Genomic DNA, 24,812 nt, shown 5'->3' on the forward strand with positions numbered 1-24,812 from the left:
CAACATCCTTACTGGTTAAAAATGTTTCTACTTCACCTGCAACATATGTTTCTCTATTTGTTTCTTATAGGTTCAAGGTATAACTGTACAGAGTCAGACATTTGCAGAAAGTGTATCAGAGCCAGGAAGCACTTTCGAAGATTCAAATTTTGATGGAATTTTGGGATTGGCATACCCCAATCTGGCTGTTGATAACTGCATTCCAGTGTTTGACAATATGATTGCACAAAAGTTAGTGGAATTACCTTTATTTGGAGTCTACATGAACAGGTATTTAAATGCATTATACAGTATCACAGCCGTAATATCTATCCCCTAAAGATGAAAGTAGATAATCCTGTATAATTTTTACATACATTTTATAATTTGTTATTGTTGTTAGTGGCTCAGTACTACTATCTTTAGGTTTATTGCATAGCATTATCTAGTCTAAATTGTGGAACACAGCATGGCATTAATTTACTAAGCTATGTTCATTATAATATCGCACAATACTTTTAAATTTAGATTTTTTAAGTTAACAAGCATAAATACTAGAAGAGGTGGGCTTGCTTGTTAAACTGGAAAAATTCCTTAAATTATTTCCTAGTAGTATATATGTATAAAACAGTGCCTGTGCATGCAGTTAACCCCTTATATTTATTCAATACACCCATCCAAAAATTTCTACGGCCCCAGTCCAGTAGTGGTCACAGTCACTGGTTTAAAAATGCCCCACCAACAAAACTCCTGGCGCTTACAACATTTTTTTTGTCCCTGTCTGTCACTTCCACATGTTCCTAGCATTCATGACACAGTCTTTGCAAAAAACATATTTAACATTTTCGGTTCAAGTGTTCGTGTTAACCCCTCAGTGTCCTGTCTTCCGTGCATACACATTAACCCCTCTGGAGACAGTTTACAGAGCATGTGTGTTAACCCCTTTGCTCCCAGTCCCCAGCACACCTCAGATCACCAATTTGCAAGCATAGGTGTTTTAACCCTCAGCACTCAGCCCTCTATAACCAATCCTCAGAGCATATGCATTAACCCCTATGGGGTAGATCTACAAAGAAATTATGCCGGCGTATCTACTGAAACGCCAGGGGTAATTTCAAAATTCCCGCATCATATCTTTATTTTGAATCCTCAAAACAAGATACGACGGCATCTCGGCTAGATCCGACAGGCGCACGTCTTCGTACGCCGTCGGATCTAAGATGCAATTTTTCGGCGTCCGCTAGGTGGAGTTCTCGTCGTAATCCGCATCGAGTATGCAAATGAGCTATTTCCGACCATCCACAAACGTACGACCGGCCGTCCCATTTTTTTACGTCGTTTCCGTTCGACTTTTTCCGGCGTATAGTTAAAGCTGCTATATGGTGGCGCACTCAATGTTAAGTATGGGCGTCATTCCCGCGTATAATTTTGAAAATTTTACGTTGTTTGCGCAAGTCGTCCGTGAATGGGGCTGGACGCCATTTACGTTCACGTCGAAACCAATGAAGTCCTTGCGACGACATTTGGAGCAATGCACCCTGGGAGTTTTTACGGATGGCTCATGCGCAGTTCGTTCGGCGCGGGGACGCGCTTCATTTAAATGAAACACGCCCCCTACCTGCCAAATTTGAGTTCCACGCCCTTACGCCGCGAGAGATACACTACGCCACCGTAACTTATGGCGTGGATTCGTTGAGGATTCAAACCAACTCAAAGTAAGTTACAGCGGCGTAGCGTATGGGTAGGGGTACTTGTACCCCATACTCATTTATATGGGGGGTGGGATCTGGGTGCTCTTGTGAAAGGGGGCTTCCAGATTCTGATTAGCCCCCTGCCTGCAGACACCCACAACCACTGCCCAGACATTAATTTTAGGCAAAACTTTTTTTTCCTTTACAACACCTTTAAATAGTTCCTCCCAATGCTAGTCACCATTTAAAGAGTTGTATATTGTGATTATATACCCTCTTAAGCGACTGTAGTCATTCTTCATAACCAAGGTCTTCCAGCCCACCTATTAGCTTTGTTAGCTTAGCAGGCACACCCCCTCTCACTTTAATTAACTGGACTTCTAGCATTTGTGTACATATCTTTTAATTTTGTACAATCGCACATTTTATCCTTGTTGTAAAATCTTAATTATGAGTTCATGCAGTGTTTCCAAAGATACAGAAGATTTATTGAAGATTGTTCATATACAGAAACAATGGTGTCAAAACACTCTGGTCCCTTTAATGTCAGAGTGCTTACAAATTCATTTTTTTTACTGCTTACCAGTCTTGATGTGGTGATTGTATTAGTTTTCATTATTCTTTTGTTTTCCCCATTCTTACCTGGTTACATAGTTGGGTTAAAAAAAGTCCATCTAGTTCAACCACCAGGAAAACATATAAACAAACAAGTTAACTGTAAATCTACAGAACACACATACCCACAGTCAAAACAGAGGGAAGCCAGCCGCCGTGTCCCTAATAACTGGCTTCCCCACTGACAACTGAAATGTAAACAAAACAATACCAGCAGTAGAAAATTTCGAAAAAAAATCCATACCAGACAGGAAGGGCCTGGTATGGATTGGGGAGGGATTTAAGGGGATACCAATCAAAATTCTAGAAAAAAAATGGCGCGGGGCCCCCCAAAATCCATACCAGACCCTTATCCGACCATGCAGCCCGGCAGGTCAGGAAAGGGTGGGGACGAGTGTCCCCTCTATGTGGATTCATTTCACGCCGCATCGCATCGCTGAACCCAAAAAAAAGAAAAAACTTTCGGCCTAGTGGAGCGCTTCCCGCAGACTGCTGCTCCTCCGTTTGATATTTCTTAAATAGCTAAGGGACGGAATCATCTGATAATGTCATGGGGAATGCTGGGTCAATGATGTCACAAGGGGGCGGGGTCATCAGGTAGCCCCGCTCCTTACCTATATAAGAATTGTCAGACGGAGGAGCAGGCAGACTGTATGGAGCATTCAAGGCCAGTGCTTTTCTTTTTTCGAGTTTAGCAGTGTGGTGGGCAGCAGGAGATGAATTCACTTTTTGCAAATTTTTGGTAAATGGGTAGGGGTACTTGTACCCCATACTCATTTACATGGGGGGTGGGATCTGGGTGCTCTTGCGAAAGGGGGCTTCCAGATTCTGATTAGCCCCCTGCCTGCAAACACCCACAACCACTGCCCAGGGTTGTCAGGGAGAGGCCCTTCCTCCCCATCAACATGGGGACAAGGTGCTTTGGGGTGGGGGGAAGCTCCCTTCTGTCACAAAGCACCCCCCATGTTGAGGGCATGTGGCCTGGTATGGCTCAGGAGGGGGGGGCGCTTGCTCGTCCCCCCCTTCATGACCTTCCGGGCTGCATGCTCGGATAAGGGTCTGGTATGGATTTTTGGGGGGGGGCGCTATGTTTTTTTCCTGAATTTTCTATTGCCGGCATTGTTTTGTTTACATTTCAGCTGTCAGTGGGGAAGTAAGCTGACAGCTGATGACTCATCGGTTGTTAAGGATGCGGCAGCCAGCTTTCCAGTCCGCTGCTTAACAACCAGCTATTCTTCACACAGAATTTAAATTAGTCAATCATTTTTCAATCGATCAGAATTTGAATTGTTCTAAAAATTTGGAGTTAATTAAAAAATTTGTAAATGAAACTAAATTTTATGAAAACAAAACATTTTACGAATTCTGGGCCTGATTCTCAAAAGAGATACGCAGACTTAACTGCTGTTCAGCCTGCGTATCCCTGTGCCTAACTTTGGAAACGATTCTCAAAAGGCTTTTTCCAAAGTTAAGCAGAAAATCTGACATGTGTAAGACACTTACACGGTCAGATTTTAGGATGCAGTACCGCATCCGCCACTGGGGGCATTTCTCATTGAAATGCAGCTTTGCGTATGCAAATGAGGACTTAAGCAGATTTTCAAAGCATTTCATCACTGTGATTTCTGCCTAAATTCCGAATTTGCCTGCGCAAAACTAGGGCTGGTTTTATAATGTGGAAAGTTAGTCACACATTGTAAAGGCCCATTCCAGCGACGGCATTTGGTATGCATTCCCGAGGGAGAACTCCACGGCAATTTTAAAATTCAAAACCGGCATGGGTTCCCCCCCAGGAGCATACCAGGCCTGCTCCTGCTCCGGCAGGTACCCACGTGGTGGGTGCACGTGGGTAGGCACCCACCACGTGGGTACCTACCGGAGCATGATGGGACGGTGATGCCTATATAAATGGGATGCAAGGCGCGCTTCCATCATTACAGCGACAAGATGCGACGAGTCAACATCGGAAGAGGGGAGAAGAACAGGAGACCCTGACGTCACAGAAGACCGCGCCGGCTGCTTGTTACTAATTGAGCTAACACACAAACATAGCAGGCAGCCAGCGCTGAAGAAGAAGGCACCGGACAGCTGGAGAAGAACCGGGGTTCGCCGAGTCAACAGCGGAAGAGGGGAGAAGATGGAAGAAGCCCCCCGGAGAGCGGAGAAGCCCCCCCCCGGAGAGCGGAAGAAGAAACCCCCCCCGGAGAGTGGAAGAAGACCCCCGGAGAGTGGAAGACCCCCGGAGAGCGGAAGAAGAAGCCCCCCCTGGAAATAGAGCTAATAAAGAAGACAGGGGGGGCATCCGGAGCAGAATAATAAATTATTTTAAAAAGCCTTGTGTTGTGTGTTTACTAACTTTTACTTTTTGCCTCCAGGTGAATGGATAGGGGTACGATGTACCCCATATCCATTCACTTAGGGTGGGGGGCCAGTATCTGGGGGCCCCCTTATTAAAGGGGACTCCCAGATTCCGATAAGCCCCCGCCCGCAGACCCCGACAACCAATGGCAAGGGTTGTCGGGAAGAGGTCCTGTCCTCATCAACATGGGGACAGGGTGCTCTGGGGTGGGGGGGCCCGCAGTGCGCCCCCCTGCCCCAGAGCACCCAACCCCCCCATGTTGAGGGCATGCGGCCTGGCACGGCTCAGGAGGGGGGGGCGCTTGCTCGTCCCCACTCCCTTCCTGGCCGGCCGGGTAGCGTGCTTTGGATACGGGTCTGGTATGGATTGTAGGGGGATCCCCTACGTCAATTTTTCGGCGTGGGGGGGTCTCCTTACAACCCATACCAGACCTAAGGGCCTGGTATGATCCTGGGGGGGGGAACCCATGCCGGTTTTTTCTTTGAAAATTGGCATGGAGTTCTCCCTCTCAGGAATGCATGCTGAGCCACCCTGTCATTTTTTTTTTATAATTATTTGTTTTCCCGGCGCGTCTTTTTTTTTTCACCCGTCGCAACTTTAGTGTCCCGTCGAAATTCTCAAAGCCGCCCGGCGTTAATTACGTTCGCGCGCTGCACGTCGGGAAAATTACGTCACACGCATGCGCAGTACGGCCGGCGCGGGAGCGCGCCTCATTTAAATTTTAAACGCCCCCAGGAGAGGAGGACCGCCTTACGACGGTGGCACTTAAGTTACACGGCCTGAAATTTCTAGGTAAGTGCTTTGACGATCGGGCACTTAGGTAGAAATTTTAAGTCAGTGTAACTTAACTGCTGAAATTTAAGTTAGGCAGGTTTTTTGAGAATTTGGCCTTCTGAAACTAAACTAATTAGTAACATAATGAATAGATACGCAACTAAACACATTTTTCCGTTCTGCACTGTCTATATCTTGATCCTCTGAGGCAATTGGATATTCCTTGTATCAGCATTCTCTGCTGTATAACATAAGATTCAGTTACTGTATATCTAGTGCATTCTTTTCAAATAATTAACTGAACTCATCTGGTTAGAATTAGTCCTAGAGGGAGTCTATTCCACATTTTCACAATTTCCAATTATGGTACATTTATGTACAGTATTTATACATAGTGATCATACCTCTTCTCAAGGGAAAATAGATTCAGTTTAGGTAATTTTTTCCTTATAGCTGAGGTCCTCCATCTCGTTTATCAATCGTGCTGCCCATCCCTGCACTCTCAGTATCCTTTTTGTGAACTGGTGTGCAAAACTGAAAGGCAAATTCTGTATTTGATTTTACAAACTCTTTGTACTGGGGCAAGCTTATGTCACCCTCTCTGGAGTCTATACCTCTTTTTAAAGTAGTAGTAAACCCAATACCAAAAGTGTATTAAAATTCCAGCTTACCATTTCTTAGATGTGGGAGCCACATGAGTTTTATTTTTTTAGTTTTTTTCTCTTGTCTTTCTGACATTTTATTAATCTCCAGGTTTTCAGGATATTGCTTTTGCCATATTTTTACCTCTCAGTGCTCTATGCTCAGCTGTGTATAGAAGAAACAAGTCAGCATGGTGCTGAGCTCCGGTCTTAAGTGGCTTATCTTGGAAAGCAACATGCATGTGCCCCCTTCTCCCATTGTTTTTTTAGTATACTCATTTCAGTAGTTAAATGGTTTTATTTCAACAGCTTTGTCTTTTATGCCACATACACACATTCGTTTTTCATGACGAGAAAAATTCTATTTTTTTAATTGGTTGTGAAAAACAGTTGTGTTTATGCTCCAGAATATTTTTCTCGACGAGAAAAATGGCAAATTATTTTTAGAACCTGCTGTATTTTTTCTCCGTTGTTTTTCACGTCGTTATTTTTTACATTGTGGAAAACTGTTGTGTGTACGCTTTAACGAGGGGGGGGGGGGGGAAATACACACATGCTCAGAAGCAAGTTATGAGACGGGTGTGCTCGTTCTGGTAAAACTAGCGTTTGTAATGGAGATAGCACATTCGTCATGCTGTAAATGATTGCATCGTTTAATGCAGCGCATTCTTTTCTTCTTTATAATGCTACAATAATCAACTTCTTTTGCTGCTGATATTCTCACAGAGTTATGACAAACTTGTTTCTTTATTATTTATCGTGATCTCATGAATAATGTTTAGCCAGATCTCCATAAAAATAGTTTTATACATTTTTACGATCTTTTAATAAAGCTCTTCTTTTTTGGTTATTAATTGTATAATATTTTAGACTGATTTCCATTTTTTTTATTTGAGTGTGTCAAGTTACCACAACAACATTATTATTTTGTATTATTTATCCTCAAGGAGGTTAGTGTCCCTTAATTTGAAAATGTATTTTTAAAATGTCCCTGCCTACTTACTAGCAAACTCTCTATTTTGAATAAAAACACATGGTCAAGTTTTTATAGTAAACCAAAAATCTATTTATTCTGTCTCAAAAACAAAATTAAAGGTGAAGACAAACCAAAAACACAGGTTATAAAAACAAAGAAGCCAGGAAGGCAGCACTGAGGACCCTGATTGAATTAGTGCAGACACAGATCCCCACAGCAAACAACCAAGGATGTGAATACCAAAATTGGGACCATGAGAAGCACATATCTTTAGGACCACAATTATTTTCTTCTCTTCTTTTTAGACTTCTCTGCAGCCTTCTCTGCAGCCTTTGTTAACCGCATCTTCGGAGTCTGTGTCCCTGGAGGAGAGCTTGTGGTAGGAGCAGGAGGAGGAGGGGCAACCTCCGCAAGGTCTGTGAAGTCAGTAAGGTTCCACATCAAGCCCCTGTTGACAACCTTCAAAATTAGGGTTTCGCTTCAGGGTCATTGGGCCATGTCCATTCTTGGTAGTTTTTCACCAATAATTGCAGCAAATGCCTCTGCTGTAGTGGGGGGCTCTCAGAGGGCCGCAGTGGCCTTCCTAATTAGGGCATGGGTTTCCTCCTCCATCTGCTTAAGCCTCCTGGGCCTTTTTTGGGGAATGTGGAGGGGAGGAATCTGGGAACTGGTGTTAGGCCTGACCACCTCCTGTGTACCACAGGGGCCTGCCACCTCCTGTGTGCCACTGGGGCCTGCATCCTCCTGGCTCTCATTTTCTCCCGCCTCATCCTGGCTGTGCTCTGCCTGTGTATACAAAAGGGACATAGTTACATTTGTGTCTTCATCTATCACACACATTTTTCACCTCATGACAGTTGAATGATAATAAATATTAAAGACAATCATTTTGACCCCTGCATTTTTCATTCTTGTCCCCATCATTTTTGGCCACTACTGTCTATTGATATGTCAAACACTGTTTGTTCAATCATTACATTTTTAGCAATAGTAACATCTAATTGACATCGTTCTACTTGTATTACAAGAAATCTTTAGCAAAATACTATACCTGGCTCCATATGGTCAAATCAGGCTCCTCCAGGAACTCAGGTTGTTCCTTTGAAGAAGGCTGAGCTTGGCTGCAGGGAAGGCTGGAGCTACATCTGGGGGGAAGGGTTGAAAGAGATTCTCTTGCTTCCAGATGGTCATCAAGGAAGCTTAACTGACTAGTACCACAGACTAGGCTTATAAATTTGATCTGCAGCTGCTCCTGACCCCATGGATTTCAGGACCTTATTCCGCTCAGTCCTATATGTGCCCCTAATGGTCCCAATTTTGGTCTTCACATCCTTGGTTGTTGCTGTGGGGATCTGGGTCTTGACAAATTCAAGCAGGCTCTCCAGTGCTTCCTTCCTGGTTTCTATATTTTTATTGGCTGTGCTTTTGGTTTGCCATAAAATAGGAAGGTTCTTCCACCTTTGCAGGATCCTTGAAGACCTGCATGATTTATGCAAGTCAAAAAAACAGAAAAAAATACTAATGTCAGTCAAGACTCTACTACTAATCTTTCTCACCATATATAGGCCACAATCTCATCCACTGAGGAGTCAAGTCAAAAAAATGTTACGTACCCTCGATCTCTTCCGCCTTCTTCCACACACTGAACGTAGTTTTGACACACTGATATACACTGCGCATGCGTGAAGCTCTGCACACTTTTCCCGCCCCTGACTTTGTTATAGTACTATCCCCGCCCCTTCTCGCTCTTTGTAGTGCAAGACAACACGGCGGAGACTCTGCAGGTGGCAATCTCAACCAAGGAGGAAAGTCAGTAGGAACCACAGAACCACAGATTCCGGAGATACAAGGCGAAAAAACATGTCGTTCGAGGAGATGGTAGAAATGGTGGCAATATTGAGGGAGGATTATGATGCAAAACATGGCCCATACAAAAAGCCTAATCAGGTCAAGGCCAAAATAATGGACAAAGTTGTTAAAACTCTGCTAAAAAAATTTGGGGTGTGCAGATCTAAAGAATAGCTACGCAAAAGATGGTCTGACATCAAGTTGAGGGAGCCGGAGCAATACCAGAAAATTAAAAAAGTTATTGGAAAAAGTAAGTAATTTTTCCTGTGTTACTCAGATTAGTTTTACTAGCATGGTGCTGCATGTGCTTTTTCTTTAATGTAGTACAGTTCAAGATGTCAAATTTCATGTTCATGGGCACAATAATCGGTCGTAGGAATCATCGTTCATTCGCTCACTAATAAATATACAATGTTTTTGTCTGATACAGTGTTAACTAAATTTGACCATGCCTATTTGTGTGAGAATATTTTTGGAACATCGTTGTGTAGATGTGTTGGTAACTATATTTAAATAATAGAACTGGATTCAGTGTACTGTAAGGAGAGGATGCTCTGCAGCTGGTTATGCATCTGGACTCAGTAGCACAAGTGTGGGTCACAAGAACAACCTTTTTCGGGTGTCACACACATGCGATACAGTGGATACTTGGTGTATTTTCTATGTGTGAAACTTGACCAAAATAGATAAATGTACCAGCTTTGGTAATGGATACAATCATGTGTTCAGCTTTGAACTATTGACAAAACAGACAATTGTACCACTCTTCCAAAGAATGATTCATATTCCTCTTTCAGGCCTCAAATATAATTTTATTCAAGTAAACCTTTTGTTTCAATCTCAAAGGGCTTTAAAGAGGTTCGAGACAGGAGCCTAGGAACCCCACACCTTCAACAAAAGACCCACAAGGCGGGATGTGGAGGAAGAAGTGGAGGAAGTGGAAACTGGCACAACAACAGGTCATACACCACAGATTCAGGTAATAGATGTAGGCCTGCATATTTAGAATACATGGTGTGTTTCTAAATTTTAGGGGCTTTTCTTCCTGTGGAGCAAGAAATATTCACCAGTCACAGACACCAGATGGTGATACAAGAAATAATGGTCTGCTTTCGTGACCTTGATAAAATAAAGGAAGACTTGGTACAGATCAGGCAAAATACCAAGCAGGTGGAGAAAAGGCTCAAAAACATCACAGGTGTGCTTGGGAGGGTTTAACTTTAATAACAAAAACATTTTTATATTAAATTTTGTTTGGAATGTTTAAATGTTTTTGTTGTACAATTGTACACGTTGAACTTTACAAAGTTCCATATTTCATAATGTTTTAAACCATGGCTGTTCATGCGTTTTAGCAAGAAAAATTACCAAAAATTTTATTTTTTGGCATTTTAGATTAAAAAAAAGACGCACATTTTAAATGTGCAACAATTAAAAAGCTTTTATATTCAACAATGCGTGACTTCTTTTATCAATGTTGCCTAAAAACAAATGTAGCGCTACCCCCTCAGGAGCCGCTGGTTGTTTTGGGATCGGCGTATTAAGTTACCTCTTATCGTTGTCTAGGGTGATTGTAGTGAGTAGAGCAGAAAACGAATGTCCAATCAGCGAGTGAGGTTTTCTGAATGCTTTATTTCTCGGCCCAACACGACCAACATCAACAAGAGGTAGATAGGAAAGGCTGATGAGGTAAAGGAACTTTGCAGTATCAGGCCTGGATAAGAGAAGAGCAATCCTGCTTTCAGTAGTAGTAGATGCAGTTCATCGCCACTCCAGCCAGAGTGGGTGAAGTGCCCCCGGACAGACTCCTGCCACAAGCCTGGCAGCCGAAGCGTCACTTTAAAGGTCCTGGGAGGAACAGGCCTCTGCCACAGACCTGGCTCTAGGGGCCTCTGCCACAGGCCTAGTACTTGGATGAGCTAAATGGATTAAGCGATCCTCCCAGTAGATTAGGTTAGGGTCAACGGGTGACAGTTGAAGTATACCTGTCAATGTCCCGGACGCCAGATCCCCGATGGTTTGTTCAGCCCCTCAGATAACCTGCCTCCGGGTTCCCCTTGAGCCAATCCCCCACTGCACAGCACATAGCTTGGGATCTCTTCAATAAAGCTGGGGACCCAGTAAGTCACTAGGCCCCCTTTCAGCAGCATGGTGCTCCGCGTAGCATGCGACCCCGGCCTGGTAGGCCATATCGCTGGGGTCCGTTGGATGCGCACCAACGGACCAAATTTAACAAATCATGAATGGGAGCAAAATAATAGACATGTGTATTAGTTTTCGTTAGAATGCATTTTCGTCCGAAAATCTGTTTTTTTCGTTATCGTTTTAACAAACGATAACGAAAGTGCAAGAAACGAAAACCGAAAGATCCGACATAAAAAATGCTTTATTTTCGTTTTCGTTGCGGTAAAAATTTGATATAGAGAGATTCGACATTATAGGGAAAAGATTGGACATCATAGAGAAAAGATCCGACATTATAGAGAAAAGATTCGACACTATAGAAATAAGAGATTCGACATTACAGAGAATAGATTTTGATTTATGAGAAAATAGATTCAACATTATTGGAACGGAAATGTACGATTCAACGTAAAGATTCGACGTTCCGTCAAATATTCGTTTGAACAATCGATGGAAACTACAAATATTCGACGTTCCGTTGAATATTCTTTTGGTCCTGCTGGGGCAACCAATTCTTGGTCCATGAACGCCTCCTCACCCTGTTCATGGACTGGAGTCGGGATAAAGCAACAATCCCAACACCAAGCACAGCACGATCTCGGCGACAAGAACGTACCTGCAACATGGCTCGCAAACGGTCGGCTGGTCAGAACGAACTAAAAGAACACACTGAAGAACAGCAAGGCCTATGAAGAACGACCTGAAAAACAGTAACGTGCGGACAAGAACGCACTGCAAAAACAGATACGAACTGACTACAAGCACTGAAAGACAGATACGAACCCACAAGCACAAACTGAACACCAGAAAACGATCTTTAAAGCACAAAGACTAAAAAGCGTGAATCGTCTCTCACCAAACTTTTACAGTACATGTCGCAGAGAATGTGTTTTCAGCACAACGGTATCGCGCTGATTCTCGGCGACAGGGTGCCGACATCTCGCACTCGCTGGAATAGGAAAAGCACATTCCAGCGAGCGCGACATAGAAGCGGCGGGGATCCGACTTGGATTCCCGCCAATTCTAGCCGCAGCGTTTGGTATGAATCATGAGGGGGAACTCCACGCCAAATTTTAAATAAAAACCGGCATGGGTTCCCCCCAGGGAGCATACCAGACTCTTAGGTCTGGTATAGATTGTAAGGAGAACACCTACGCCAAAAAAAAACGGCGTGTGGGTTCCCCCACAATCCATACCAGACCCGTATCTGAGCACGGCCGGTCAGGAAAGGAGTGTGAATGAGCAAGCGCCCCCCCTTCTGAGCCGCACCAGGCCGCATGCCCTCACCATGGGGGGGTGGGTGCTCTGGGGCAAGGGGGCGCCCTGTGGCCTCCCCACCCCAAAGCACCCTGTCCCCATGTTGATAAGGACAGGGCCTCTTCCCGAAAACCCTGGCCTTTGGTTGTCTGGGTCTGCGGGCGGGGGGCTAATCGGAATCTGGGAGCCCCCTTTAATAAGGGGGCCCCCAGATACCGGCCCCCCACCCTAGGTGAATGAGTATGAGGTACATCGTACCCATTCACATGGAGGAAAAGTGTAAATAAAATAAACACAGGGTTTTAAAATAATTTATTAGTCAGCTCCGGGGGTCTTCTTTGCTCTCCGGGGGGTCTTCTTCCGTCTTCTCCGCTGTCCGGTTCTTCTCCCGCTCGCTCACCGGTGCCTTCTTCGGGGCTGGCCACCGCCATCTTCTTTGAAGCTCTCTTACTAGCGGCGGTCTTCTTTGCCGCCTTCTGCCTTCTTTTCTTCTGATGTTGACTCAACGCTCCCTCCCGCTGTAATGCCAGGTGCATGGCTCGCACCGATTTATATAGGCCTCTTATGACATCACAGTCCCAGCATGCTCCGGGTCCCACAGCATTACAGCAGGATTGAGCGTTGAGTCAAAATCGGAAGAAAAGAAGAAGGCAGAAGGCGGCAAAGAAGACCGGGCTGGCCGCCGCTAGTAAGAGAGCTTCAAAGAAGATAGCGTCGGCCAGCCCCGAAGAAGGCACCGGAGAGGGAGCGGGAGAAGAACCGGAGAGTGGAGAAGACGGAAGAAGACCCCCCGGAGAGCGGAGAAGACCCCCCGGAGCTGACTAATAAATTATTTTAAAACCCTGTGTTGTGTGTTTATTTTATTTACACTTTTCCTCCATGTGAATGGGTAGGGATACGATATACTCATTCACCTAGGGTGGGGGGGCGGTATCTGGGGGCCCCCTTATTAAAGGGGGCTCCCAGAATCCGATAAGCCCCCCACCCGCAGACCCCGAAACCAACGGCCAGGGTTGTCGGAATGAGGCCCTGTCATTATCAACATGGGGACAGGGTGTTTTGGGGTGGGGGGGTCGCATGGCGCACCTCTGCCCCAGAGCATCCACCCCCCCATGTTGAGGGCATGCGGCCTGGTACGGCTAAGGAGGGGGGGTGGCGCTCGCTCGTCCCCACTCCTTTCCTGACTGGCCGGGCTGCATGCTCGGATACGGGTCTGGTATGGACCTAAGGGCCTGGTATGCTCCCTGGGGGGGAACCAATGTCGTTTTTTATTAAAAATTTGGCGTAGAGTTCCCCTTCATGATTCATACCAAACTCCGCGGCTAGAATTGGCGGGAATCCAAGTCGGATCCCCGTCGCTTCTATGACGGCTTTTTCCCATCGCGCGAGACGGCTCGGCGCTGGCTCCTGCGACGGGGCTCGTAGGTGGTCAATCTCGCCGAGAAAGGGAGTGAGAGTGACACAATATCGCGGTCACCTACTGTACTAACACGCGGTAAATCAGCAAAAGCAGCCCAAAGGGTGGCACCATTCGAATGGAACTTCCCGTTTATAGTGCCGTCATACGTGTTGTCGTACGTCACCGCGCTTTGCTCAAGCATTTTTTTTCATGAACGTGTGTATGCAAGGCAGGCTTGAGAGGAATCACGACAAATCACATTGGAGAAAAACTTTTTTGCATGACATTAGATATGTGCATTCCCGTTCGTACGAATGTTATTTTCGTACGAAAATGTTCATTTTCGTACCCGCAGAATAATGTGTACATACGAAAAAATTAAAGCACCAAAATACGAAAACGACGGGATTACGAATGAGTCGCATAACGAACAACCGCAAATACGAACGAACGATCCGACGAAAATACGACAAAACGAAACCGGCAAAAGAACGAATATGACATCTATAACAAAAGACTTGCATTCTTTATTTTGTTTGAATCCTTGTTCTGTTCGTATTTTGATTTTCAGTCGTATGTTCATATGACATCTATAACAAAAGATTTTCATTCTGTATTTTGTTTGATTCCTTTTTCTGTTTGTATGTTCATATGACATCTTATAACAAAAGATTTGTATTCTGTATTCTGAATTCCTTTTTTCTGTTCGTAATTTGGTTTCAAAATACAGAATGCAAATCTTTTGTTATAAGATGTCATTTTCGTTTTCTTGAATGGACAGTGAGTGTAGTTAGTTAGTGAAGCAGCTTCTCTTTTGTGCTGAGTACAGTAGTACAGTAAAGCCAAATAAACTTTTCTGTGGATTTTCGTCTGAAGGGAGAGATCAGTTGGCTAGACTTTTGAACCTGGAACCCAAAAATGGTTTTCTGATGGAGTTTAAAAACGAACGAACGTTCGGTAAAACGATCGTTTTTATGTTTGTTGTTAAAAAAGTCTGACCAAGTGTATGTGTCTGTGCACATGTCTACATGACATGAATAACGGTCGTGTGTACCTGGCATTCGTTTTTTGTACTGATTTTAGAAGCCAATTCATTTTAGTTTAGCAGCTTGGTCTCTGGGTATGTTTTATTGCTTGTTCTAGTGTTCAATTAGTCCTATTTCATCGGCTTAATTTTTTTTTAGTACCTTTTTGCTTATTTTCTTTTTGATGCAATTTAATATATTTTTACAGCATACAGTGGGGCAGATCCACAAAGGAAGTACGCCGGCGTATCTACTGATACGCCGGCGTACTTTCAAATTTCCCACGTCGTATCTTTGGTTTGAATCCTCAAACCAAGATACGACGGCATCTGGGTTAGATCCGACAGGCGTACGGCTTCGTACGCCTTTGGATCTTAGATGCAATACTTCGGCGTCCGCTGGGTGTCGTTCACGTCGTTTTCCGCATCGGGTATGTAAATGAGCTATTTCCGACAATCCACGAACGAACGTAGGCGCGTCCGTCGCATTCTCTTACGTCGTCTCTAGTCGGCTTTTTCCGGCGTATAGTTAAAGCTGGTATTTTGTCGCGTATAGTTAGACTTGCCATGTTAAGTATGGCCGTCGTTCCCGCGTTTATTTAGAATTTTTTTTTTTTTTTTTGCGTAAGTCGTCCGTGAATCGGGATGGACGTAATTCACGTCTATGTTAAAAAAAATGACGTCCTTGCGACGTCATTTAGCGCAATGCATGGCGGGAAACTTAGGGACGGTGCATGCGCAGTTCATTCGGCGCGGGGACGCGCTTCATTTAAATGAAACACGCCCCCTAATCGCCAAATTGAATTGCGTGCCGTTACGCCGCCAGAGATGGACTACGCCGCCATGACTTACGGCGCAAATTCTTTAAGGATTCGAACCGAGGACAAGTAAGTCACGGCGGCGTAGCGTAGCGTATCTCAGATACGCTGCGCCGGGGCAGATCTTTGTGGATCTGCCCCATTATGTCTACTTTATTTGACTATTCACTGTGTATATCACTTGGATATTTTAACATTTTCATATTCCATTTGAGACAACTGAAGTTCATGTGATTAGTTGGTTGTTATGTGATATTCCAGAAATTCTCATATATACTCATATGCATATCTAGATATATTTTCTTCATTATGACTATGTTTTATGTTTATTCCTGTAGACCTGATAAAGGGAAGGTGCTGTTGTCCCCGAAACTTGTTAGTTGTGTTTTATATGATTTTTTTTTTTTTTTAACAACAATTAAAAGGATCTTGGACCCTTTCATCTGGCTTTGGTCTGGTCTTTCTTTCTGTATTTTTATGATCTCAGGCATAATAGCTGGTATCCCTATAGCAAGTATGTTATGAACTGCCTATATGGTCAGTCAGTACGTTTTTCTGTTTAAAGGAAAGTATCCAAAAATAGCATTATTTAGTTCATTGAGTTTAGAGCATAGAGAAGTTTGTCGCTAATTGAAGATAATAATTTTGGCGAAATTCATTGACACAAAGAAGCATTTGTTATCTCAGAATAAAAGAATGTGTTTATTTTGTACAGTGTAATGTGTAAAAGGGAGAGGGGAGAATTAGTAATCTACATAAGTGACCCAAAACCATTAAGCCCTGGACACACATGATCGGATATCTGAGGGAATCTAAACCGATGGATTTTTTTGTCAGATATCGATGAAGATGACTTTCATCAGTCTTGCCTACACACCATCAGTAAAATCCGACCGTGTCCAACGCGGTGACGTAAAACACTATCAAAAGAAAAAGTTCAATGCATGGATTTTTGACCGATGGACTTCCACACAGACGATCGTTTTTTTATCCATAGGAAAATTTTAAAACATGTTCTATTTTTTTTCACCAATGGAAAACAAACCGATGGGGCCCACACACGATCGGTTTGTCCGATGAAAACAGTCCATCGGTCTGTTTTCATCAGACAAACCGATCGTGTAAACAGGGCTTTATAGTTTATTTTACAGCAAACAAAAATAAATATATTTTTCTTTCAGAGATTCTAACTCAGCAGATGGTGGAGAACTGGTACTTGGAGGATTTGACACATCCCGCTTCTCTGGCCAGCTAAATTGGGTGCCAATAACTGTCCAAGGATACTGGCAAATTCAAGTGGATTCGTAAGTATTTTCTTGTTATTGATTAGAAAAGAAAGGAGACAAAAATATTCACACGTAACAAAGTGAAAAAAAATAGCCAAGAGCATTTGAATGCATCACGTTGCAATTACAGAATCTTTTAAAACAATAGAACCAGAAAAAGGTTTTTTTTTGAACTGTGAAAGTATACAATTTGAGAATATTATATTGTTAATAAGCTACCACTGTGTGTGCATGTATATATATATATATATATATATATATATATATATATATATATATATATAGATTATAACGGTCAGGGGTTAACACCGTTTACGATATTCCCATTCCACCAACCCAAGACAGCTTATCCGACACTCCACAATCCAGCAGACAGGACCCATTCCATTCCCCAGGACGAGACACAAGCTCTGTTCTCTCTGGTTCAAACGAATAAATGCTTTAATGGTAACTCAACCTTGTTATATACAGTTACAAGCATGCTACAGTAATCACAGGGACAATGAAACTCTCCACCCAAAACACCACACAATGGGTGCTTAACGAGTTCCCCCTCAATCCGCATTCTTTTAGATAATGACATTCAGATGAGTTAATTACTACTCATTACCCAGACGGTCTGGCTCTGCGACAAGTTATCCTCACCTGTTACACAAAATACATTCCTTTACTAAAAACATAATTGACATGCTAATTCCCTACCCCTGAAAGGTCAGACTTTCTAGCACCGAATCTAGAGGCGTTAATTACTACAGCTGACAAGTCACATTCCACATCTATTATCAATAGTATCTTCACACAAAACTGTCATTAGCATACACAATGAAAGATCTTAGGAGCAGAAGTAATTAGCACAATGGACAATAGAATGTAGTCACAGCAAGCCCCATCACTACAGCCAGGTGGACTTCATTAGCATCTCAACAGTCTATGTTACACATTGAATGAATCACACTCTGATGACCTGTTGAGGTCAGAATTAACAACTAGTAATATTTCAAGATCTCCTGCAATACATGAATTATCATTAATGTCCCATCTCATGTAATCCGAGATATCATTTCTCAGTCATCCTATGCCCAAAAGGGACATAAGATGACCCTAGACCCAAGAGTCATTAGTGAAGCTGGCACAGGAGTACCCCACATCCTTCAAAAGTCTCTGGGTATCACGGGCCATTCCGTTACATCTCTCCCCTTTCGGTGGGAGACTAACACAGGAGGGGACCCCAAACGGGTTGACTCCGAAGTTATTCAGTAGTTCCAGTCCTCCAATGCTGGTATCCATACAGTTCCCCAAATAAATTGCTCCCAACAGAGCATTATTCACCCAGCCAACCTCTGCCTCTCTCATAGAACATGCCTGCCGCTGGGGAGAGACGTGGACTGGCCCTTCTCCCTGGAATCCTTTCAGCCGCTGGAGAGAAGACAGGGTGACTGGGCTCAGTTCATCATGTTGTTGAAGATCTGGGCCAACTGCCCCCCATCCCTGGGGTATACAAGTGGAGACTGAAGTCCCATCCACTACCACAGGAACTCCCTCTCCTGCTAGTTGAGAGCAGAGGCTTGTGGCACTCTGCTCTGTTGCCAGCTTTTCAGCTGGGTTGCTGTGAGTGGAGACCACAGTCCCATCCCCCGATATCAGCTCAAGCTGCAGTGGTGTGCAGCGGTCAGCAGCATCCTGCCCCGCTGCCAGTGATTCAGCTGGGAGTAAAAGCTTTACAACCTCAGCTTGTTGCTGGAGAGAGGGGTCAACTGCCCCGGCTCACTGGAACTCCACATCATCCGCTTCGGCTTTAGGGATGGCAATCTCCATATTTTCCACTGCCGATTCATCAGCCAGGATTGCAGAGTTGTCATCTGTAATTTCCTTATAGTCCCAGGCAACGGGAGCCCCACCCTGCTGCTGAGCAGAGTCTAGCAGCTGTCTGTAGGCGATCTCCAGCTCCCATTCCTGAACGGCCAGAAACTCCAAATCTTCCTGTAACCAGTGCCCTTCCGAGACATTCAATTTTTGTTCTCTGTGCTCCATTATTTCCTCCAAGCACCACTCCCGATCATCCCCGAAGTCAGGATCACTGGACATCCTCCAATACAATAATCCCAGGCCATCATAGTCAAAGCCTTCCGTGGGGCTGTCATCCGCTGACCATGGGCACTCTTGGGCTACATACCACGGGAGGGCTCTGTAGCTTTTGTCCAACCGCATCTCTGCCCGGATCAGCCTGCTCAACTCGGCTGTCCACTCCTGCTTCAGTTGTTCCCCCAACAACGGCATTCGTACATCATACTGTGGCCAGTACCTTACATTGATGGAGGGGAGGACCTTTCCCTGGTGTTGCTGCTCAAGAGCTAGCGCTTCCTTCCAGAGTTGGCAACGAATCACATCCGACCATCCCAGCAGAGCCTCCTCTGATCCTCTGTGCTGTATCCGCATCTCTTGTAACCTCCTTCTGAATTCCTCTTCCATGGAGACTGGTATCTGTACCTCTCCTCTCTCTTCAGTTGGTGCTGGTGTGACTTCTGCTGCTGCAGCACCTCTTTGATGTAGCCAAGTTGCATCCACAGCCGCTATAACCAGGTCTATGATCTCCGGTGGAGGATTAGGACCATACTGTGCCAGTCCTTGTTTAATAGCCCGATCAAACCTTTCTTCCTTGGGTGTCCTGTCTGTTACACTGAGCCTTTCAGCTCTATCCATTTTGACAAGTTCTGCGATAATGTCCCTTTTCTTACGGTTGCTGGCCGCTCTGCCCCGGCTCTCCAGTAAGTCCTTGAGGGAAGAGAGCTTCAGCCATTCATACTGCATCTCCATTGTCCTGTGTCCTTGTAGCTGTTCGTCTGGCGATGGAATTATCCCACTGCTAGCCAACAATTGTAACGGTCAGGGGTTAACACCGTTTACGATATTCCATTCCACCAACCCAAGACAGCTTATCCGACACTCCAACAATCCAACAGACACGATGCATTAGAATTCCCCAGAAGGACGAGACACACACAGCTCTGTCTCTGGTTCAAAAACGAACAAATGCTTTAATAGCAACTCAGCCTTGTTATATACATTTACAAGCATGCTACAGTAATCACAGGGACAATGAAACTCTCCACCCAAAACATCACACAATGGGTGCTTAATGAGTTCCCCCTCAATCCACATTCTTTTAGATAATGACATTCAGATGAGTTAATTACTACTCATTACCCAGACGGTCTGGCTCTGCGACAAGTTGTCCTCACCTGTTACACAAAACACACTCCTTTACTAAACATAATTGACATGCTAATTCCCTACCCTTGAAAGGTCAGACTTTCTGGCACCGAATCTAGAGGAATTAATTACTACAGCTGACAAGTCACATTCCACATCTATTATCAATAGTATCTTCACACAAAACAGTGTCATTAGCATACACAATGAAAGATCTTAGGAGCAGACGTAATTAGCACAATGGACAATAGAACGCAGTCACAGCAAGCCCCATCACTACAGCCAGGTGGACTTAATTAGCATCTCAACAGTCTATGTTACACATTGAATGAATCACACTCTATTGACCTGTTGAGGTCAGAATTAACAACTAGTAATATTTCAAGATCTCCTGCAATATATGAATTATCATTAACGTCCCATCTCATGTAATCCGAGATATCATTTCTCAGTCATCCTACGCCCAAAAGGGACATAGGATGACCCTAGACCCAAGAGTCATTAGTGAAGCTGGCACAGGAGTACCCCACATCCTTCAAAAGTCTCTGAGTATCATGGGCCATTTAGTTACAGATATATATATATATATATATATATATATATATATATATATATATAGGACAGCTAGAAGTGGGAGGAAGTAAAGTTAGGGTAGTGTGGAGTTAAAGGATACATTTCTCTTTCAATGTGATCTGCTGTGATCCACTAGCTATAAAATTATTAGGATTATAGTATATGAGGGGAAAACTGTGGTGTCTGTAGTGATGGATAAAAAGAAAGTCGGTATTAGAGGAAGAGGAAAAAAGAAGGGAGAAGGTAGAAGAGGGGAATGGGGGAAGGAGAGAGGGGCTATTAAAGAGGGAGGGGGCTAGGCAAGGTGGACAGAGGGAAATAGAATGGGGATCCCAGAAATCAGCCAGAGAGAAGGGGCATTAAAAATGGTGCGAGTTGGGGGGTTAGGCTATTGATCAGGGTAGAAGCAGGGATTCAAAAATTATGAGAAAGATAATATTTTACATACGGGTTACAGAGCCTCAAACTTAAGGTCCTTGTCCGATATAATCGCTTAGATAATTTAATTTTTAACTGCCAGTATGCATAAATTGGGGTTTTTCCATGCTTTTGAAATTATTTGTTTAGCCGTAGTAACCTGCAGGAGTAATTTGAATTGATGAGAGGTAATATTAGGAGGTTTTTTGTTTAAGAGGGCCACAGTGGGATCAGGGGAAAAAGTATTATCAAAAAGGGTGGATATAATAATAAATATATGGATATACAGTATATAAAATATATGTGCCCAAAATGATTTCGCTATGGGGCAGTCCCACCAAATGTGCAGGTGTGAACCGGGGTAGCACAGCCTCGAAGGCAGTGAGGGGAGTAATTTGGTACATATTTTCGCAATCCTGGTGGGAACTAAATACCAATAATTCATTTCCAATGCAGCAATATTTTGGGAGGAGGATTTGGTGGCTTGCTAGATAAAAGCAGGGCTGTGGAGTCGGTAGATAAATGTTCCGACTCCGACTCCTCAGTTTTATGTACTTCCGACTCCGACTCCCCGACTCTGACTCCGACTCCCCGACTCTGACTCCTCTGTATTAATATGCAAATGTATTTTATACATTCCTTGAGGGAAAGAAACGCAACCTACCACAGGACTACTGGCTGGGAAGCCAACAGTCTACTGTATTGCACAGTTTAAGCAAAAGACAAACACAATGAAAACAATCAAGTGGCTGGATAGTAGCAGCAGGCATAAACATCAGGAACAGGATCTTTACCAGTTCAAAAATACAAACCACATTATTTGGTTGTTTTAGAACAAAAACAAAGCTTATCTATAATGAACCAAAAACAAAATCTGTAAAACCTAGAAATGGTTTATATTAATCTTGAAATGTAGTTATAGGCTTAGCAAATGCAAATCAATTCAATGTAGAGTTCTAAGGAAGAGAATTGCCTCTGCCAGATCCTCTTTCATAGAGGCTTTTAAGTCAGACTTTATTATTTTTAGGGCTGAAAATAATCTTTCGACACTGACTTGGGTGGGTGGCATTGCAGTAACTATTCTGGCCACATCACTAACGATCTCTGGATAAACAAGGATGGCTTCTTCAACAGTAAGTTTTGATGAGCGATCATACTTTTTAACTTCTTTTAGTGCTTTATAAAACTCCTGTTGGAATTTTTTTATTTGGACACTTACTGGTTCTCTAACATGCGTTCCCTGTAAAAGCAGAACACAACACTATGGAAAGTATAAGGCCTAGTACACACAAGAGGATTTATCCGCGGATACGGTCCAACGGACCGTATCCGCGGATAAATCCTCTCGAGGATTTCCACGGATTTGGATCCGATGGAGTGTACTCACCATCGGTTCGAAATCCGCACCGAAATCCCCTCGCGATGACGTGTCGTGCCGTCGCCGCGATGATGACGCGGTGACGTGCGCGACGCTGTCATAAAAGGAATTCCACGCATGCGTCGAATCATTACGACGCATGCGGGGGATCCCTTCGGATGGATCGATCCGGTGAGTCTGTACAGACCACCGGATCGATCCGCTGGTTTCCGATTCCAGCGGATAGATTTGTAGACATGTCTACAAATTTTTATCTGCTGGAATTCGGAAATATCCGCGGATAAATATCCGCTGGAATGTACACACCATAGAATCTATCCGCTGAAACCGATCCGCTGAGATTTTTCAGCGGATGGATTCTATCGTGTATACGGGGCCTTAGTATTGCAGCTCCTAATTGTGCGTTGCGTGCCATATAGTGAAGCACATGAAAAGCATGCTTCTTCACGGTCACTTAACGTGTTCTTTTTGCGGTTACGTGAGGCACTGCATGCATTGGTCTTTATTCTTACAGTAGAGAAGTCATTAATTATAACTTTTTGTGAATTGGGACATTTAAACTTGCTTTTTTTTTTTTTATTCCAATCTAAATTTAGTAGGAGTCGGAGTCGGTGTATTGTTTGCCGACTCCGACTCCAGGTACCCAAAATTTCCCCCGACTCTGACTCCTCGACTCCGACTCCGACTCCACAGCCCTGGATAAAAGTCCAATCGACTGGGTCTAGGGTAATGCATAGGTCTCTTTCCCACTTGACAGCGTATGGATAGGGAGTATTGGAAGAGGTGGAAAATTAAATCTGGGATATGTACTCTCCGGTGCGGGTCACTTTTGCAGGCACATTCAAAGAGAGACATGGCTGGGGCAGAGAAGTCTTTAGGAATAAGTGGAGTAAAGAAATGTTTAAGTTGGAGGTAGTGGAAAAGCTCAGAAGAGGGAAGAGCTTAGGTTTTTTTAGAGTGACTGGAACGTTTTAATGCCCATGGGTGTCATAAATGTATATGTTCTCAGAAGGCCAACCACTGACCAGTTAAAAAAGGGGTTACGTGGAAAGGAAAGTAGGGGGTTGTGTGGGAATTGGTGACTAAAGCAAGCAAAGAGCGAAGGAGTGGTGGGTGACCAGATTACATAAGGACCGACGGTCCGAAGGGTGACGCCAGAGAAGGATTGCAACTGAGAGGGGGGGTCACAATCAACTGATTCCAAAGCTACCCAGAGCGGAATTTCCATAGAGGATTACAATTCGGTATGAGGCTAGTTGTGTTGCATAGTAGTATTTAGTAAAGGTGAGAAGGCCTAAACCACCTTGTAGTTTGGGGTTCATAAATGCCAGACGCAGGAGGGAGTGTACCCCAGATGTACATGGAGACACGGCGCAGTAATATAATAATATAATAGGCTGGTACTGGAATAAGTAGGACCTCGAATAGATATAACATTTTAGGTAAAATGGTCATCTTGACCACTTTAATGCTGACTATTGGTCATTAGATTAGAGAGGTGTGTTAATATGGGGGGGTAATTCATAGAGAATAAATTAATGGGGTTTGCCATCAGCTTAATGCCAAGGTAGGTAGAGGACCATGAAAAAGGAAGGACAGTTTTCATCTGGTCAAGGAGGGCAGAAGGTAGAGAGCAGATGATTTTTGGGTATTAACCTGAAGACCTGAAATCTGTCCAAATTGATTCAAACAGTGCTGTAAATTGGGAGTATAGATTAATAATGAGCTAACGTCCAGCGGACGATAGCAGGATTTTTTCAAGACTGGGGATTTGCAGTGTATAGCGGTGGAGTGGTGAGAGTTATCCAGGTTGATTACAGGCCCGCCAAGGCCATTGTTTACCAGCTGAAGGATAAGTTGGAAGTCTTGACTTTGCTATGATTACTGCTTTTAATTTGGCTTTTTATGTGAGTGCAACCATTGTAGATTTGTATGTGGTGTTTTATTAAATTGCCTTGCAATATTACACTATTGTGCACTTCTTTGTCATTCATGTGGAGCCAATCTAATCACTTTGGTGGAAGTGGAATTCTGTGACTCTGACTTGGAAAATCCTACTGTATTTTATGCTTTTTTGCCAAAACATGAGAGTGTGAGGCAAATCGTTCTGGGGAGTGACCATTTTGATGGGTGGAGGATTCACTGATCACCTTCTGGTGTGGTGGAAGATTTTGAAGACTACAAGATTATTTTATCATTTATGAACTTTTTGCTTCATCACTTTAATTTATTCACAGGTTTATTTATTTATTCTATGGACATTCAATACTTATTTTGTCACTGTATCTAGTTTGTATGTGTGTGCTCATCATACACTTTAGCGCTGTTTAGTATATTATTTTTTTGGAAGTTTAATCACATTGTTCAAAATCATTATATACAC

General features: G+C 43.7%; 1 protein-coding gene across 4 annotated transcripts in view; it reads left to right on the forward strand.

The window, feature by feature from the left end:
• CTSE (cathepsin E) overlaps nt 1-24,812 on the forward strand; it is a 293,438-nt gene that overhangs the window by 205,511 nt on the left and 63,115 nt on the right. For 3 of the 4 annotated variants that reach the window (XM_040337621.1, XM_040337620.1, XM_040337623.1), the window contains 2 exons: nt 71-270; nt 16,747-16,869. In XM_040337621.1, the coding sequence (XP_040193555.1) occupies nt 71-270; nt 16,747-16,869 (323 nt within the window). The remainder of the gene's footprint in view (nt 1-70; nt 271-16,746; nt 16,870-24,812) is intronic. The other variant, XM_040337622.1, reaches the window with a different exon arrangement.

The sequence above is a fragment of the Rana temporaria genome, chromosome 2, assembly GCF_905171775.1.
Source record: "Rana temporaria chromosome 2, aRanTem1.1, whole genome shotgun sequence".
Lineage (NCBI taxonomy): Eukaryota > Metazoa > Chordata > Amphibia > Anura > Ranidae > Rana > Rana temporaria.